Here is a 17515-nt window from a genome sequence, read left to right as displayed (position 1 = left end):
TTGATCTAAACACAGCCAACTGCTAGAGCGATCTCTAAGCTTACCATATCTGAAACGATGATGTTTCAAAATCAGATTCGCATTGGATGGCTCATTATTTCTCATGTTCTATTTCACTTCCTAAAGTGAGAGTCAAGCCTAAATTGGATACTGTTCAAGTGTTTTGTATTCCTTTTACCTGTAAAAGATACGAGAACCCACATTTGATCAAGCAGTCTTTGTCGTGTTTTTTACCTTTAACAGATGTTATTATCAAATTATGTGCAAGAGCTGCGTATTTCTCTTATTTATGCTTTCTGAAGTTCGAGTTTCTAGCCAAATATAGCTTTATTCTCCTCTTTCTGCTTGCTGCTTCTTGCATATAGTGAAATAGATATCTTAGGGAAAAATATCCTTGACTGAACAATCTCTTTCTGTGCAGGCCACCTGATGGAAAAGATTCAGTCTGAAAATTTGTTGCATAGAGCTTTCAGTGTGTTTCTGTTTAACTCAAAATATGAGTTATTGCTTCAGGTGCGTGTCTTGAGGTTACTCCAATGTATTCCTTGATGCAGATTGGCTCAGAAAGCTTGTTTTACTTGAGTCCCATTTACTCTGAAAGATGGCAAGAGATGAAAGAAGTGGTGGGACGAAATAAGGGTAGTGATTATTAACTTTTGGTATGTCATTGTTACTTTGCCTGATCAAATGGAGGAAAAAATGTACTTCATTTTGGTTGATTGGTAAACACATGCTACTGAAAAGGTATTTCCACAACATATTTGCAACGAGAAGTATATGACAAAAGACAATTTTCTTCTTCGGTCCTGCTCCATTGTGACAAGCTAACTCTTTGATGCTCATTTAATCTAGTTCTTATTTGCTAAAGAACTGCAACACATTTTGACATCATCTGTTACACGTGCAGCAACGTTCTTCAACAAAGGTAACCTTTCCCTTGGTGTGGACGAACACCTGCTGCAGTCATCCACTGTTCCGAGATTCTGAGCTTATCGAAGAGAACGCTCTTGGTAATATTTTTATCTGCGCCATTCAATTTAAGGTATTGCTTTCCCAAGACTATATTATTTTTCACCCAATTATGTAATTTAAGGGGTGAGAAATGCTGCTCAAAGGAAGCTGTTGGACGAACTGGGTATCCTTGCTGATGACGTCCCAGTTGATCAGTTTATTCCATTAGGCCGCATACTTTACAAAGCACCGTCGGATGGAAAATGGGGCGAGCATGAACGTAATCCTTCATAATTGTTTGATTGTTTTCCACAAAATTGTGTATTTCCTGTGTATACAATCAGATCTAATTATCCGTTCTTGCAACACACAGTGGACTATCTTCTTTTCATCATACGTGATGTCCGGGTGCAGCCAAATCCAGATGAGGTAGCTGATGTCAAATACGTGAATCGCGAGCAATTGAGAGAGCTGATAAGAAAAGCTGACGCTGGGGAGGGGGGCCTGAAGCTTTCCCCATGGTTCAGACTAGTTGTGGACAACTTCTTGTTTCAGTGGTGGGATCATGTCGAGAAAGGGACTCTAAGGGAAGCGGCTGACATGAAAACCATCCACAAGTTATAACTCGACACAGGCTGCAAAGCCAAAGATATCTAATTACATAGTCTGTTCATTTCCTTCATACATTATCTAAATTGGTTCTTCGCACCAATAAGATGAGATGCTGTTTTGCAGATTAATAATGCTGGTTTGGCAAGAAACACGCTGATGGTTTTGGATATGCTTCAATTCATGATATTTGTCTTGGCATTGCAATAAGCTTTTCCGAAACTTGATAAACAACTTTTGTTTGTGCACAAGTACAAAAGGTCACCCTGTACATTGATTGCTTTTTGTTTCTCTGTCTAGATGCTCGCTTTGATATTGCTTTCGTCCACCATCAACAAACATAATGTAAAAACTTGATGTGTTCATACATCAAACAAAACTACCTTAATCTCAGCTCTCACTACAGGTAAAAACGGATACTCATCTTCAGGAAAAAAAGACCATCACCTATCCATCAAATCCCCTGAAACATACTGATTCCGAGTCTCCACTGCCTTCTTCGAAACCCAGATCTGTCTCCGCCTGAGTAAGGCTAATGCTGGGAGCTGATGGACTCACTCTCTCGGAGATCGCCCCTTGAAGAAGGGCAGCCTTCCTCTTATTTCTACTTCGTTGCCATCTTCTCAGGGACTCCAACACCTCTCTCTCCTCTCTCGCTCTCACCGACGGCTCTTGAGGTGCTAATTCTACCGCTGAATCTTGTTCAACCTTTACAGCAGGAGCTGCCATGACCGGAAAGATGATGGGCTTGAGGAAGAAAACAAGAACCATGACAAGAATGATGAATATGTAAATGGTCGTCCAAACGTAAAACGTCCATTTCCACCTGTATACCAATTCTTTCATCCAAGGGAGCCGGGATTTCACGAGTAATTCTGCATCGTAGAACTGAGGAAGGGATGAAGTGCCGGCTCGGGGAATCAACGTTACTCGGACCAACTCTGTTCTTGGGTAGCTGACTTCTTTGTGTTTCAATATCGGAAAGGTTATGGTTTGAGTCTCGGTTGAGATCCCCAATATCAACGGTACACCCATCAGAAACGTCCGCGTCAGCCTAATCGGCCAACTCCTGAACTGTAACATGCACGGATGACTTGATTTTGCCACTAACTCTCCTCCGCCTGATATTAATTCAGCAGTCAACTGACAAGAACATCAAACATATGTATATGCTAGTCAGCATATGTACACGCATTAATGTCTTAATTTCGTAACAATAACAGACTAAAGCTAAAACATAAAGAACATCTTGTGAACAAACAAAATTTGGATAGAGATGAAGTGAAGTACCTGAAATATCCCAACATCTCTGTTGTAGTCAGAATCAGGCATCAAAAGCAGCAAAGAAACATAAAGTGTTTGGCCAACGGGCACAGCACCACCCCCCTTCTGGCCCCCAAAAGAGAACACAGCCGTCGGATGAGCATCTGTGTAGTCAAACTGCAGACTCTCCCGCACATAAACAGGCTCTTCAACCCACATTCTCACCAGCCCCACACCCAGCACCGCCGCCACAACCATCACTATGATTAGCACCATGCAAACATAGGCCGCCGCCAGCAGCCCCATTGCAATCCTCCCCAGTAGGAGGCTGCTGCTGCTTCCTCCGCCGCCGCCAGCTTCCACCGTTGAGGGCAACGGCGCGGCGGCTTGGAAGTATTCTTTGGTCTCCTGGGGTCGGCGGAAGAGATCGGAAACAAGGGAGATGATGGAAAAGAAAGGCGATGCCAGGCTGACGATACAGGTGGAAATGATCTCTGCTTGAAGGGAGAGGAGCTTTGTGCAGAAAAGGAATGGGGTAAGGAAGGTCGGGAGCTTGTAGGTCTGATCAACCTCCTCGGAATCCATGGCAGATGGAAAGAATACTAACTAATCTTCAGAGCAAAGATACTTTCCAATTTTGAATATATGTAGCTTCAGTGTGTGTAATGTGTGTCTAGGAAGAGAGATAAGTGGGGGATTCTGGGGAAGTCAGTCAGCAACAGTTGTAAGGAAGAGGAGCGTAGAGGAGAGTGGCGCAGTAGAGACATCCCACCCCCATGTGTATAGATAGATTGACGGTCTTTCTAATTAATATTTATCCCAGCCAGCATACGTATATTATCAGACTAGGAGAAAACAAACGTTTTAAGTAAGAATTGTATGCCAAAATAGGAAAAGCAAGTTCACAAAATTTCGTTTCAGTTCGGTATTTATAGGGGCATGATATTTTTAGTTCCTTTTTTTTAAAAAAAATAAAACATATTTAGCTCTTTCTTTTTTTAAATTAAAAATCACTTAGGGTGGGGAGCTTTTCGGGGTCCCTATTCCTTCTTTATCAAAGCCAGGAGGTGAATAAATTTACAACGAGGAGTACTGACTCCCTATTATGCCTAGAAAGATGTAAACAAGGAGACTACTCTCTTATAAATATTGACCAAATGCAAAAATAAGGAGTACTACTCCTTTAGAACAATTCACAAAAGCATAAATAAGGAGTACTGCTCCCTTACAAAAGTGAGAAGTGGAGCACAAGGTTGGTAGAAGTAGTTGGAGATGATAATCCAGTGTGTCAAAAAGTTTTTATCACTACACTCGAATCATCGGTTCCAACTAGGACCTACAAATTAAGTTATGCAAATAAGCCAACAAATGTCCTAGTATGGAGGGCACCTCCAAAAATGAAATGAAAGTAAGCCAAAAAGAGAGGGAGCTTACTATACGTTCTTCATAGGAAACCACAACACTCTCAACAAAATAATGGGACAAACCAAGCCAAGAGATCAGCATCGAAGCAATACACGTATGCCAAAAGTGGGACACGGCCCAAGCATGCTCACAAGAAAAAAAGTGGGACAAGAGTGCTTTAAAAATGCAGCAATACATGACCAACTAATATACAGCAGGAAAAAGCAACAGCGACACAGACGCAGAAACAACAAAAAGAGGCAGTAAAAAAGTCAACCAACATTCACGAGAAACTTATGACAATAGATGTGAGTTAGACTAATTAAGGGGGATCACCAATAATTTTAAGTCGAATGTATGGGAGGCAGCAATAGTCAAGCTTAATACTACCTTTCGCTTTACCTGTGAGATGTTCCTTAGTAAGGATGCTAAGTTGGTGAGATGTGCAGGCTTGATTAGCTAGGAAATTCGCCACTTGGTTGCCTTCTCTAAAAATATGAGAGATTTTATATTCAATTTGACTCAGAAAGATTCTGGATGTTTTGAAGGATGTTCTGGTGATTCCAAGCCCCCTATCGTGCTGTGGAGATGAGCTTGATCATAGCCATTGCATCAATCCAAATATCATGGAACCCCTTTTCAATAAACAATTTCAATCCTCTTTTGATGGGTTGAAGTTCAGCCTGGGTGTTAGAGGTAATTCCAAGAGGTTCTTGAAAGGCAAAGATGACTTGACCGAGGTGATCTCTAAGAATGCCGCACGTGCCAAAAATGCCTGGGTTTCCTTTGGACGCTCAATCTGTATTCAGTTTGCACTATCCTTTTTGGGGCTTTCTCCAATAAACAATAGTAGCTTTCTGTTGCTTAGTTTTTTACTGGAGGGGGATATTTAGAGTGTTAACAATGAAGAAATCCCCTTGCACGTGCTCGGTTTCATCAACTCACTTCTATGAAGGTTTTGCAGATAGGCCAGTGTTTTGTAGATAATGGTGTTGGCCTTGAAGGTGAACCCCTTGTGCTTAGCATCATTTCGGAGCTTCCATATATTCCAAAGGATCAAGATCGAGATAATATCTCTGATATGTGGTTTAGCACTGACTCTGTTTTTCCAGGACTGGATAGGAATGGTGACGTCATTAGTTTGGGGGTATTAATATGGAATTTAGTAGCAAAATAACCCAAAGTTTCTAAGGACTTATTGTTATGTAAGAAGAAATGCGGTATGGTTTCTTCTGCTTCACAACAACAAAATTTGGTAGCCATTGAGATTCTCTTTTGCTTAAGCCTCTCATCAACAGGTATCTAGTTATGAGTCAACATCCAAACGAACACTGAGATATTTGGAATAATCGATTTAGACCAAAGGGTTTGGTAGAAGTACTGAGGAGGTTGATGATTTCGAATTTCATTCTAGGCTGATTTAGTAGTAAAAGCACCATTCTTAGACAGTTTCCAATGTAGGAAGTCAGTTTGACTGTCATTAATAAGGACTTCCATGATCTGTTCAATCATGTGTTGTGGCATAGCTTATTGGAGTTTTTAACATCCCACTGAGAGTTGTTCCAAAACTAGTTAACAGGGATATGAAGGTTGCAGTTATTGCCCAAGAGATCAGTTAATGTGCCTTTTGGTAACCACCAGTCATGCCAGAAAGAGATGGTACCAGCCCCTAGACTCCAGAAGATGTTCGCTTGTGCTTCTGTTCGAATTTTACAGTCTTTTCCAGATGCTCGAGTCATTCATGAATAGTTTGGTTAGCATGGGAAAATATCCTCCACAGTATTTACTTATGGTGAATTTAGACCATAGAGAATTGTTGAGCCTTAACCTCCATCAAAGTTTATATGAGAATGCTATTATCATTTCTCGAAGGCTTCTAATCCCAAGTCCACCTTCTTCGATGGGATAGAAGATGTTTTGCCACTTTGTCTAGTAGATTTTCTTTTGTTCCATTATGCTACCCCAGAAATATCTAGCGAAAATTTGTTCAAGTTTCTGTATGATTCCCACAGGAGGGTTCAATACCTGAAGGAGGTGAATTGGCATAAAAGAGAGCACGGTCTTGATTAGTTGGAGCCTACCCTCATAGGAGAGGTGGCAGAGTTCCCATCCAGAGATTTGGCTATGAATTTATCAATAAGATTTTTATAGTGAAATTTCTTCTTGTTATCCTTTTAGAGAGGAGCTCCAAGGTAGGTAATGGGAAGCGCCTTCATTGAGAAACCAGTGATAACTTGGATTCGTTGTGCAATCAGGTTGGCTTTTTTTTTTTTCTTTTTTTTTGAGAATGAAGGCACTTTTTGCATGGTTGATTTTCTGCATGGAGAGTTCCTCGAAGTTTCTATAAAATTGCATAAATTTGATCAAACTAGCCTCCTCATAGTTTGTGAACAGAATAACATCATCGGCATATGAGAGATGTGAGATTTTAACCCCGCAGTTGGTTTGATAGAACATTTCTAGGTTCTCATTAAAGAGAAGATCGAGGCCTCTTGAGAGAGTTTCTGCAGTAATAATGAATAGAGCTGGGGAAAGTGGATCACCTTGTGACGCCCCAAATATTATAATACATAATTGGGGGATTAATTGGTAAATTTTTGTGAAATTTAGTTAATTAGTAAATAAATTATGTTGCATAATTGGAATATAATAAAACTTGAACGGATTAAATTGGAACTCGTTATAATATTTTGGGACAATTTATATTAATTAAAGAAATTTAGGAGGGACGTGATGGGTATTTTAAGAAAATTCTTATTAAGTTAATAAAATAATAATATGATATATATATATATATGTAAATGATATGTATATATATATTAGTAAATAATATATATATATATAAAAGATAAAAGAAAAAAAAAAAAGAGGAAGGAAAAGGTTTGGGGGTGGGCCCTCACCCACCGCCCCACCCCCTACACATATATATATATATATGTGAGCCAATTATCATAATATCACATTTATAAATTTGCAATTTTCTTCTCTGTTCGTCAATTTGCAGCTTATATTATCTATATATGTCCCCTTTATTTGTGGTATTACTGTTATATGATTTTGTGGTTCATGCTGACTTTGATTATTTGAAAATATATATGAGTGGTGAATGATGTAATTTGATTGACGATAATGTGTACGTGGAATGAGAAAGTACGTTGAAATATTATGTTTGTTGTTTGATGTGTTGTGAGTGTCTGAGAATGAGAATGTATTGATATATGGTTTTACGTTACTAGTTGCTTATAAGAATGGTGATATGTGGAAATGAGGGAGTGGTGGAAATTGAATATAATTATGGTGTGAATACCCCTTGATGTGTTGAAAAGCCTATAAGGCGATATGAAAAGTGCTATGTGCGAAATGAAAGTGCTATGTGCGAAAAGAAAATGATATGTGCTAAATGAGATTGATGAGTCGGCTGTCAAGGGGATTCACTTAAATTTATATAACGGTGAGATTGAGTTGGCGAAAAAAACACAATATCACCTTCTGGTAAGCAAACTAAGAAAAATGGAGTTTGATTGATTGTCTTGTTATGAGATAGTCATGTGGTGTAGTGAAGCTGATTATGTTGGAATTAAATTGACTGTATTCCATGCGTGTTGCCTGTTCCTCTTGTTTGGGCTGTGTTTGATATGCATATAATTTTCTTTCGGAATAGACTTTGAGGTGTCTGACTATTGAAGAATAGGTCCACGCGCTATACTCAGGCAGGTCGGGCCAGTATGCAGTTTTCTCCTCTTTGTCAGTTAGAGTACAAATCACATTTTGTTTGTACAGAGAGGACGTAAGCATGGAGATTACTTATGATGGACTACTTGTAGTGTTTGATGTGTATATATGATGGTGTAGGTTCATTACGCTTGTTATGACGTTGGGGTTACGTATACATATGGGTTAAATTAGAGAAGTTCTCGGCTTTTGTTCGTACTCTTCTCTTCCATAGAGTCTAGATATTCCTCGATCTCCGTCTTCTTCCTATGGATCTCCAATGGTAGGACAGGTAGTTTACTACTTTTTCTTCCTGTGCATTTATATTTTTAAACACAGGGATTACTATAAGTAAAATATTTAGCGTAGATATAGCCCTTGTAGCGAAGGGGGTGCTACACACCTTGTCTTAAGCCCTAGGTTGATTTAAAAAAACCTGTCACTTCTTCATTAGCAAGAATAGTGAACCAACAATTTTGGATAGCATACTTGTTGAGAGTGAGGAATCTATGAAGAAAGTCCATCTTCTGCAAAACTGTAGTGAGGAAGTTCAAGCTTTGGACATGTCCCGTTTTATGATCAGGTTGCCTTTGTTTTGTCGAGGTTAAGATGGTGGATAATCTCTTGAGCCATAAGAATGTTGTCACCAATTAATCTTTCTAGAACGAAGCTACTTTGCGAAGGGGAAATAAGAACCGGAAGTGTTTGGGAAAGCTTGTTGTAAAGCAGCTTGGACAGAATTTTGTTGGTGACATTACATAGTGAAATAGGTCAGAAACCATTCCAGGTTTGGGGGGAGTCCACTTCAAAAATGAGCACGATTGTTGTAGCTGTGAAGCTCCTGGCATTGGAGTGCCACCAAAAAGTTCTTAACTGCCTCATAAATTTCTGCTGCAATACAATTCCAGAGGCATAATAATACGCTGATGAAAAACCGTCCGGACCCGCTACCTATCTTTATCGATACTAAAAACTGCATCTTTGATCGCCTCTTCTGTTGGTACACTGCTGATATTTAGCTCTTTAAATATATTGATATTAAAAAATTCATTCTTATAACTATTCTGTAATTTAGTATATTCAACAGATTTAATTAGTACTATAATTTTCTAAAAATGACAGTTTTAATATTGAGGTTGTCGGCGAGTGAGCCCATATGTTCACACATTTTTATGTAATCGTGATGTTTAAACCCTTAAGGACTTTGGTCTTACTAGTAGTGGAAAATTCCTTGCCAATCCAAAATCCTCTTTATGGGTATAACCCTATTTTTGTCTGAAAAGACTATTTTACCCTTCAAGGGCTTCAGAATTGCAATTTTACCCAAAAGATCCGTGTTTTTTTTATGGGTTTGGGCCGCTTCTCGGGTCGAGTCCACTTCTGCGGTCGAGTCCAACGACCCATCTCCAGTAATGTGAAACACGTGGCAGACGTCTATTGGACAACATGACCCCCTTTATATACTATAAATACTCCATGCTCATTGCATTTATGTAACGCCGTTTTTACTTACAAACCTTTTATTTAGATCGCTTTAGCTCGCTAGTTCGTTAGAGACCTACCTATTGGAAACCTTGATACCAAACACTGACTAAAGCATCGGTAGGTCTTAGCTGGGGCCTACCCCAGCAAGCCTAACGATCTGCTTCTCTTTTCTCAAGGCCCTTACATTAGTTTGAGAGAGGTAGCGATCTCAAACGGCCTGGGAGATCATTTCATTTGACTAGGGGGGTCGTGCGGATTTCAACCCGGATCATTTGGTGCCGTTTTTGGGAATACTAAGAAAAGTATTTTTATTTAGTCTCAAGGTGGTTGAAGGATTCATATTTTGAGAAAGGAGAATCCGCCATGTTAGAACCATGAAGGCAAGAACAAGTGGAACGAGTCCCTTTGCCATAGGAGGGGGGAACTCTGCATCTAACGACTGAGGAATTGCAACGAATTGTCGATATAACTAGCAGGAAGGTTATGGTGAAGTATGAAAGGAGAACGGTGACGCCTGCTGCTATAGAATCAGTAAGGAGAAGGTTGCTCAAAAAGAATTAAAAGATGATAGCAAATGACCATAGGGGAATAACAAGCCATACAAAGTAGAATATAGGCCAATACCAGAAACCAACCAAGAGAGAGAGGCGTCGAACACAACATCTAGTAAGAGCAGGATAAAGAGGGGCCAACAACATTGAGAGTAGAAGTGGAAAATGTGGAAAAGCAGATAGAAAGATTGAGGCAATAGATAAACAATCTGAAAAAGCAAGGCGAGCTGGGGACGCTGAATAGAAACTCACCTTTTGCCAACAAAATTTTAACTGAAGTAGTGGGTCCAAGTTTTCGGTTGTCCGATCTACCTAAATATGATGGATCTAAGGATCCACAGGAACACGTGTCCGAATGGGTAATGAACTTGTATGGACAAATTAATTTAATTAACACAAATTATTTGTGACAACTTTGATAGGAAATGCACAAGAGTTGTTCAGCAGTTTGCCAAATGGAACCATTGAATTGTATGGACAGTTGGTTTAGAAGTTCGTATTTCATTTTGCTAGCAAAAAGAAAGTAAAGAGGTCAGCGACCTACCTCTTCACGATCCGATAGAAAAGCAACGAGTCCCTCAAGAGTTTCATAGGGAGGTTTAATAATGAGACTCTTGAGCTATACGATCTAAGGATCGATATGATGACAAGCATATTGATTCATAGGTTGAAGAAAGGACCATTTGCATCAGCATTAGCAAGGGATCCTCCTGAAGATGTAGAACAGTTAATGCAGTTAGCTCGAAAATATTACGACAAAGAAGAGATGAATGCGATCAAGGACAGGGAATGGATTGGAGGTTGAGATAGGCAAAAGCGACCTGAGGACGAGAGGTCTGTCCAGCTGAAATATCACAGGTATACACCGTTGGTTACTACTAGAGCTGAAACCAAGATGATGGTTGAGAAGGACAACTTACTGCAATGGCCGAACAAGACTAGAGGAACACCTGCGGAAAGAGATTATAAGAAGTATTGTAGGTTCCATAGGGATAAGGGGCATGACACCGAGAATTGCTATTAGCTAAAGGATGAGAATGAAAGATTGATCTGACAGGGATACTTTAAGGAGATCATATTGAAGATAGAAGGTACGGGTCGAAAGTTCCCTGTTTAAAGCAAGGAATCGATCGCAGAGTAGGTTGCCAAGTAGTGAGAAACTCGAGCAAGAAAGAGGGTAGGAAAGACAACATGGTAATGCTCCCGTAAAAGGAGTTATTTGGTGAAGAAGGTGGGAGCTCCAGAATATAGGTATGTAAGCTTATATTTCAATTGTTTTTATCTGGAGTATTAGCTTTTGGAGGTATCAATGTTTTTGCTAGCATTAAAATTAGAGGATTATGTGTACATTTTTGCAACATCCTGGGAAAGATCACTCATAAATGAATTTGAAAATGATATTTTGAGCCGAATAATGAAAGTATATGTAAGTAGACCTGAAAAAGGCGATCACATTCTCTGTATAAACAAGCTCGCACATCATAAACAATATTTTTTGGGACACTCACATCGCAGTAAATGATCAATGACTTGAGAAAGGTCGCTATTCGAAGAACCCATGAGATCTAAAAAAGATTGTGGTCTAGAAAAGATCGACCTGAGAAAGGTTGCTGTTTGAAGAACTTATTTTGATACGAGAAAGATCGTCTCTGAAAAAGACCACCGACCTGAGAAAGGTCATTGTTTTAAGAAATTTGAAGAACCCATGTGATCTTATTCAGATCGTGTGGTCTGGAAAAAAACCAACCTAGAAAAGGTAGATATTCAAATAACCCATTTTATTTGAGAAAGATCCATGTTTCAAAAATACAATCTAGTCATGTTGATCTGAAAAAATCGTATAAGAACAAGATCTCAAGACTGAAAATATGATCTAATTATTTTGATATAAACGAACGAGGTCGCGTTTAAGAGAAAACATTGTTCAGAGTCGATTTTATTTATTCTATGGAATTATTTAAGTTCGCATATATGCAATGGACTTCGCATAAAGAGAGTTGTCATTATATGAGAAAAGTGTTCCCCACGTACAAGTCAATTGGAAATGGAGAGGTCGTTTCCATTACAGAAATGTAAAAAAGGGGGAGAGGACAAATGCGATCTACATAAAAATTTCAAATTACAAGTCAGATTAAGGGTCCTTAAACCTATTCATCTGCCTCGTCCTCATTCATCTTCTCGATCTCCTCCACCAAGGCCTCGAACTCATGGTCTTTACAGTTTGGGAGTTCTTCCTCAAGGAATGCTGAGAGGTTGCCATCTAGAGTGGGGTCGAGCCAATTGGTGTCGAAACCCTCCACTAAGGCTTTCAGCTTTTGGACTTGTGAGGTACATCGATCAAAGCCATCCATCAGGTAGTCAGCAGATTCAATTTCAATAGCGACCTGAAATGCAAAGGACTTGAGGAAGTCTTTCACACCCTATATGCGATTATCCGATAGGAATCTCTTATGATCGTTGGATGCCAGATACTGATCGCGACCTTGAGTACGAGTAGTCTCAAGAAGTTGTTTGTGATCATCTGAAGCGAGGTATTCCTCGCGAACCTCAATGTATCCCTCCTTCAACCCCTCTTCTCGGTCTGCCATGCGACCTCCAGAGAAGCCTTCAGCCTTAGCCGATTCCTCAGCAACAATTATCTGAGACTAGAATTGAAGGGCTTGTTCTCACAAGCGTGCCTCAAGGTCGGCCTTTTTTTTTCGTAGGTCGCTAGCTTGGCCCTTTCCTCTTCAAGTAACTTATCCGCGGCCAGCTTCTCATGTCGCCAGTAACATTCCCAAAGGTACCTACGGATTCCATTAGTCGATTGATTGATATTTATTTTTTTCAGATATGTGGTGTAGATGGGAGTTGCAAGGGATTTTAAAAATAAAGATTGGATGTTGGATAATAACCAAATATGGGGGGGACCATACATGTATATTGAATAATATGTCCCTTGAACATGGTAATTTAGATAGAGTTTATATTGTTTCTTTACTTTTAGGACAGGTAAAATACAACCTTGCATACGGAATAAAGCGTGTCATTCAAACTGTGAAAGACTATACAGGATACGATATACCATACCAAAAGGCATAGTACAGTTTGAAGATGGCACATGAAATTATTTGTGGTACATGGGAGAGCTCAATCCGAAAGCTACCCAAATATATGGGAGCTTTCCAAACATTAATTCAGGAACTATTGTTGAATGGGAATATGAAGCCTTCTAACTATCAACTGGTGCATATGTGCTAGGATACGTCTTTTGGGTGTTCAAACCATATATCGAAGGGTTCCAATACTGTCGCAAACTTATCAGTGTAGATGTGAACTATTTATACACAAAGTACAAGCACAAAATGTTGATTGTTGCTGCTATTAATGAAAATCAACAGGTACTCCCTCTTGCTTTAGCAATTGTCAATAAAGAATTATATTCATCTTGGAAGTGGTTTCTTAGACAATTAAGGAGACATGTTATACTGGGCCGACATGGGATGTGCCTTATTTTTTACCGTCACCTTAGTATCATTAAAGAAGTAGGTGAAAGTTCAGATTTTGTGCCCCCTCATGGCGTGCACCGGTATTGCTTAAGTCATCTGTGTTCTAATTTCAACAGTCATTTTAAAAATATCATGTTGAAGGATTATTGGGTTTTTACCCTTCAGCGGAAGCACGAAGAATCCTAACATAACTATTACAGATTTATGGGTTTTGAACCCTTAAGTAATACAAGCCAAATATACAACAATGATAATTATAGGAATATAAAGAAAGTGAATAAAGAATATCGGCTCAGGGAGCCAAAGATCCGAGGCGGTCGACAATGCCACAAGAAGGTCGGCAACCCATGCACTTACGGTTGCTCCTTTCTCACCAAGAGAATAGACCACGATTCACTCAGAAACTTAACCACAAAGGTTTCTCACAAAGAGATTCAAGAACACAAATAATTTTTGCTCTAGTATTTTCGGTTATAATGTCCACAAAGGAGAGGAGATATTTATGCTGATGAAAGAGATGATAGAGAAGTGAGAATGGCGGTGGAGGATGTTCCCAACACCATCGAGAAACCTCCATTGAAGATTTAGAGGAGAAAGAGAAAAACTAACAGGTGAGAGAAGATGGAGAGGGGGTGGACGGTTGCTGCCAAGTGAAATGAAGAAATGAATTAGAGTTAGGTTTTGGGGGGTTAAACATTTACGGGTCGGGTATGGGTAGGCAGGCTGGTTGTGGGCTTGAGTGGAGTGAAGATCGGGCCTTGGTGACCATCTAGTAAATGCTTTGGGCCTCACTCAATTGGTCAATAATAATATTTACAGAAAATATCACAGACAAATATTTCAACCGAATACATAAATAACGGCAACAACTAGAGATATTCAAGGCAAGAATAACAGGAAAAATTATCGCCCAAAAACATATTTTAACTGCAGCATATTATCGCCCCAAAAACAGATAAAAGCCAACAGTTATATTCGCCCGAAGATATAAAAGCAACAGCAATTTTTCGCCCAAAATAGTATAAAAAATAGCAGCAATATTTTCGCCCAAAACAGTATAAAAACAGCAGCAAAAAATATCGTCCAAACATAGAAATATGCAGAGATAACAACAGCAATTTTCGCCAAAAAATAGCAGCAATTTTCGGCCAAAACAAATAAGAAACAATAGTAGATTTTCTCCCAAAACAAAAAAAACAGCAGCAATATTTTCGAAAAAAATAAAGGAGGGCTTTAGAGAAATTACCACCACTGAGGCGAAGGATCAGAGACCTCGCTCTGATACCACTGTTCGATTTTTACCCTTCAGCGGAAGCACAAAAAATCCTAACTTACATATTACAGATTTATGGATTTTGAACCCTTAAATAATACAAGCCAAATATACAACAATGATAATTACAGAAATATAAAGAAAGCGAATAAAGAATATCGGCTCGGGGAGCCAAAGATCCGAGGCGGTCGACACGGTCGAAGGACGGCAACCCACGCACTCACGGTTTCTTCTTTCTCACCAAGAGAATAGACCACAATTCACTCAGAAGATTAACCACAAAGGTTTCACAAAGAGATTCATGAACACAAAGAATTTTTGCTCTAGTATTTTCAGTTATAATATCCACAAAGGAGAGGAGATTTTTATGCTAATGAAAGAGACGAGAGAGAGGTGAGAATGGCAGTGGAGGATGTTCCCAACACCATTGGAAAACCTCCATTGAAGATTTGGATAAGAAGGAGAAAAACTAAGAGGTGAGAGAAAAGGTAGAGGGGGTGGACGGCTGCTACCAAATGAAAGGAAGAAATGAGGGAAATGAATTAGAGTTAGGTTTTGCGGGGTTAAACATTTATCGGGTCGGGTATGGGTATGGGCAGGCGGATTGTGGGCTTGAGTGGAGTGAGGGTTGGGCCTTGGTGATCAAAAGGGCCATCCAGTGAATGCTTCGGGCCTCACTCAATTGGTCATGGGCCAAAATTATTTCACAAGGATCTTTGTTGGAGAGCTGTCTCTGAATATCAAATCAGAAAATCCAATCGAATTAAAGAGCCAAAAACTAGGTGCATTTTAATTCTTGGCTAAATTGCATTTACTGCCCCGTATATTAGGGAGGGTAGCATTTCAGGGACTGTAGTTAAGGGCGTAACAAATAGAATCCCAAAATTAATTTTTTTTTTGCAATTGAAGGACTCCGGCCATCGGATTTTGCAAATTTGCCGGAAATTGCTTACCTGGACAAAAATTAGGGTTTCAATTTGGGATTTTTGCTGATGTGGCGGGGGGATAAAAAAAATTTGCCAACTAAGCTAAAAAAACACAAAAAAAATAAAAAAAACAAAAAATAAAACCCAAATTAAAAGAAGAAGACTCTTCCCCTGTATTCTATTCATCATCTTCATCGTCACCATTATCATCTTCATCTCTCTCTCTCTCCTCCCTTTCTCTCTCTACATTTTTTGGTTCTTCTTTCTTCCCCTGTATTCTATTCATCATCTTCATCATCAACATTATCATCTTCATCTCTCTCTCTCTCTCTCTCTCTCTCTCTCTCTCTCTCCTCCTTTTCTCTCTCTACATTTTTTGGTTCTTCTTTTTCTTTCTCCAAAAAATCATGAAAATTTTTATTCTCTTCACCCCCAAAAGTAACCACCCCCAGTCCTGAAATGCAACTCCTCTGACCTCCTTTTTCACATACCCGACCGCCGCAACACGAGCACAGCGGATTCCGTGTCTTCCACCACCACATCCACCACCAACAATGCCGCTTTAGCCGCCGGCGATGAGGTCGACTGCAACAGCTCCACGGGCAAGAACTCGCTGTCCACTCTCAATTTCTCAATCCTCAACAAGAATGTGATGATGATGGATGATGACGTTAAGAGTTGGAAATTGGATATCACAGCTGGGGAATGTTGGGGGTTAAGGATTTTTTCTCAGAAAATGCTTCGGTCGATTTGAGAGAGAAGAGTCTTCTTCTTTTAATTTGGGTTTTATTTTTTGTTTTCTTTATTTTTTTTTGTGTTTTTTTAGCTTAGTTGGCAAAATTTTTTTATCCCCCTGCCACATCAGCAAAAATCCCAAATTGAAACCCTAATTTTTGTCCAGGTAAGCAATTTCCGGCAAATTTGCAAAATCCGATTGCCGAAGTCCTTCAATTGCAAAAAAAAATTTAATTCTAGGATTCTATTTGCTACACCCTTAACTACAGTCCCTGAAATGCTACCCTCCCTAATATACGGGGTAATAAATGCAATTTAGCCTTAATTCTTAGACCAGATTAACAAGAAAAAATGGACAGGTTCTCATAATGGTGGATGAAAATGCGGTATTTTGACTACCAACATCTCAGAATGCATCAATGGAGTTTTGAAAGTTGCTCGCCGCCTCTATTGACAGTGATAGTTGAGATGACGCTTCAACGTACTGTTCATTATTTTCGTGAGAGGTTTGCGAAAAGAGTAGTGTAATGTTGACCAACAACCAACTGCGGACGGATTTTGCATACAAGATGTTCACACGTTGGCAACAAAAATTTGTTAAGCATACGGTCATCAAATACCATCAGTTTCAACAGTCCGCCTCGGTTATTACAAAACATCATAATGGACATGGACTCAATACTCATGTTGTCAAAATTGCAAACCGAGAATGTTCATGCAATAAGTGGACTCAATTTGGCATCCCTTGCAGTCACGTTCAAAAAGTATGCGCAACATACATGATTAATGTTGCATCAATAATAAAGGATTATTATGATTTAATGGTTTAGAGGAACACATATTTTAAGTCATTTGAACCTATGCATTTTGAAGATTATTAGGATGTTTATATAAAATAAAATTAAACAAAAAATAAAATAAAATTTCATGAAATCATGGCATCAATCTTACTTCAAGAATTTTGCTTACTGAAAATTTTATAAGAAACTAGCTAGATCTACTAGATACTGAAGTTTTATGTTTTTAATATTTTTCCCTGATCTTTAGGGTAAAATTAAAAGTACTGGCGCTGAAAATGATATGATATTCAATTGTTTTAGATCGACCAAATATACAATT

General features: G+C 39.1%; 2 protein-coding genes across 3 annotated transcripts in view; one reads left to right on the top strand and one right to left on the bottom strand.

Moving 5' to 3' along the window:
• The window catches only part of LOC105161244 (isopentenyl-diphosphate Delta-isomerase I), a 3557-nt gene extending 1726 nt beyond the window's left edge, over positions 1 to 1831 (top strand). The window contains exons 3-7 of one of the 2 annotated variants that reach the window (XM_011078869.2): positions 422 to 513; positions 908 to 1010; positions 1094 to 1231; positions 1325 to 1615; positions 1687 to 1831. In XM_011078869.2, the coding sequence (XP_011077171.1) occupies positions 422 to 513; positions 908 to 1010; positions 1094 to 1231; positions 1325 to 1575 (584 nt within the window). In that variant the 3' untranslated portion in view covers positions 1576 to 1615; positions 1687 to 1831. Of the gene's footprint in view, positions 1 to 421; positions 514 to 907; positions 1011 to 1093; positions 1232 to 1324 lie in introns of both variants that reach the window. The other variant, XM_020693354.1, reaches the window with a different exon arrangement.
• On the bottom strand, positions 1471 to 3578 carry LOC105161246 (seipin-1). The gene is made up of 2 exons (XM_011078871.2): positions 2851 to 3578; positions 1471 to 2703 (listed from the first exon to the last, which is right to left on the bottom strand). Exons 1-2 carry the CDS (start codon positions 3406 to 3408, stop codon positions 2008 to 2010), a joined length of 1254 nt encoding a protein of 417 aa, XP_011077173.1. The 5' UTR covers positions 3409 to 3578; the 3' UTR covers positions 1471 to 2007.

This window comes from Sesamum indicum, linkage group LG4, assembly GCF_000512975.1.
Source record: "Sesamum indicum cultivar Zhongzhi No. 13 linkage group LG4, S_indicum_v1.0, whole genome shotgun sequence".
Classification (NCBI taxonomy): Eukaryota; Viridiplantae; Streptophyta; class Magnoliopsida; order Lamiales; family Pedaliaceae; genus Sesamum; species Sesamum indicum.
This window is presented reverse-complemented; position numbering and strand designations above follow the sequence as displayed.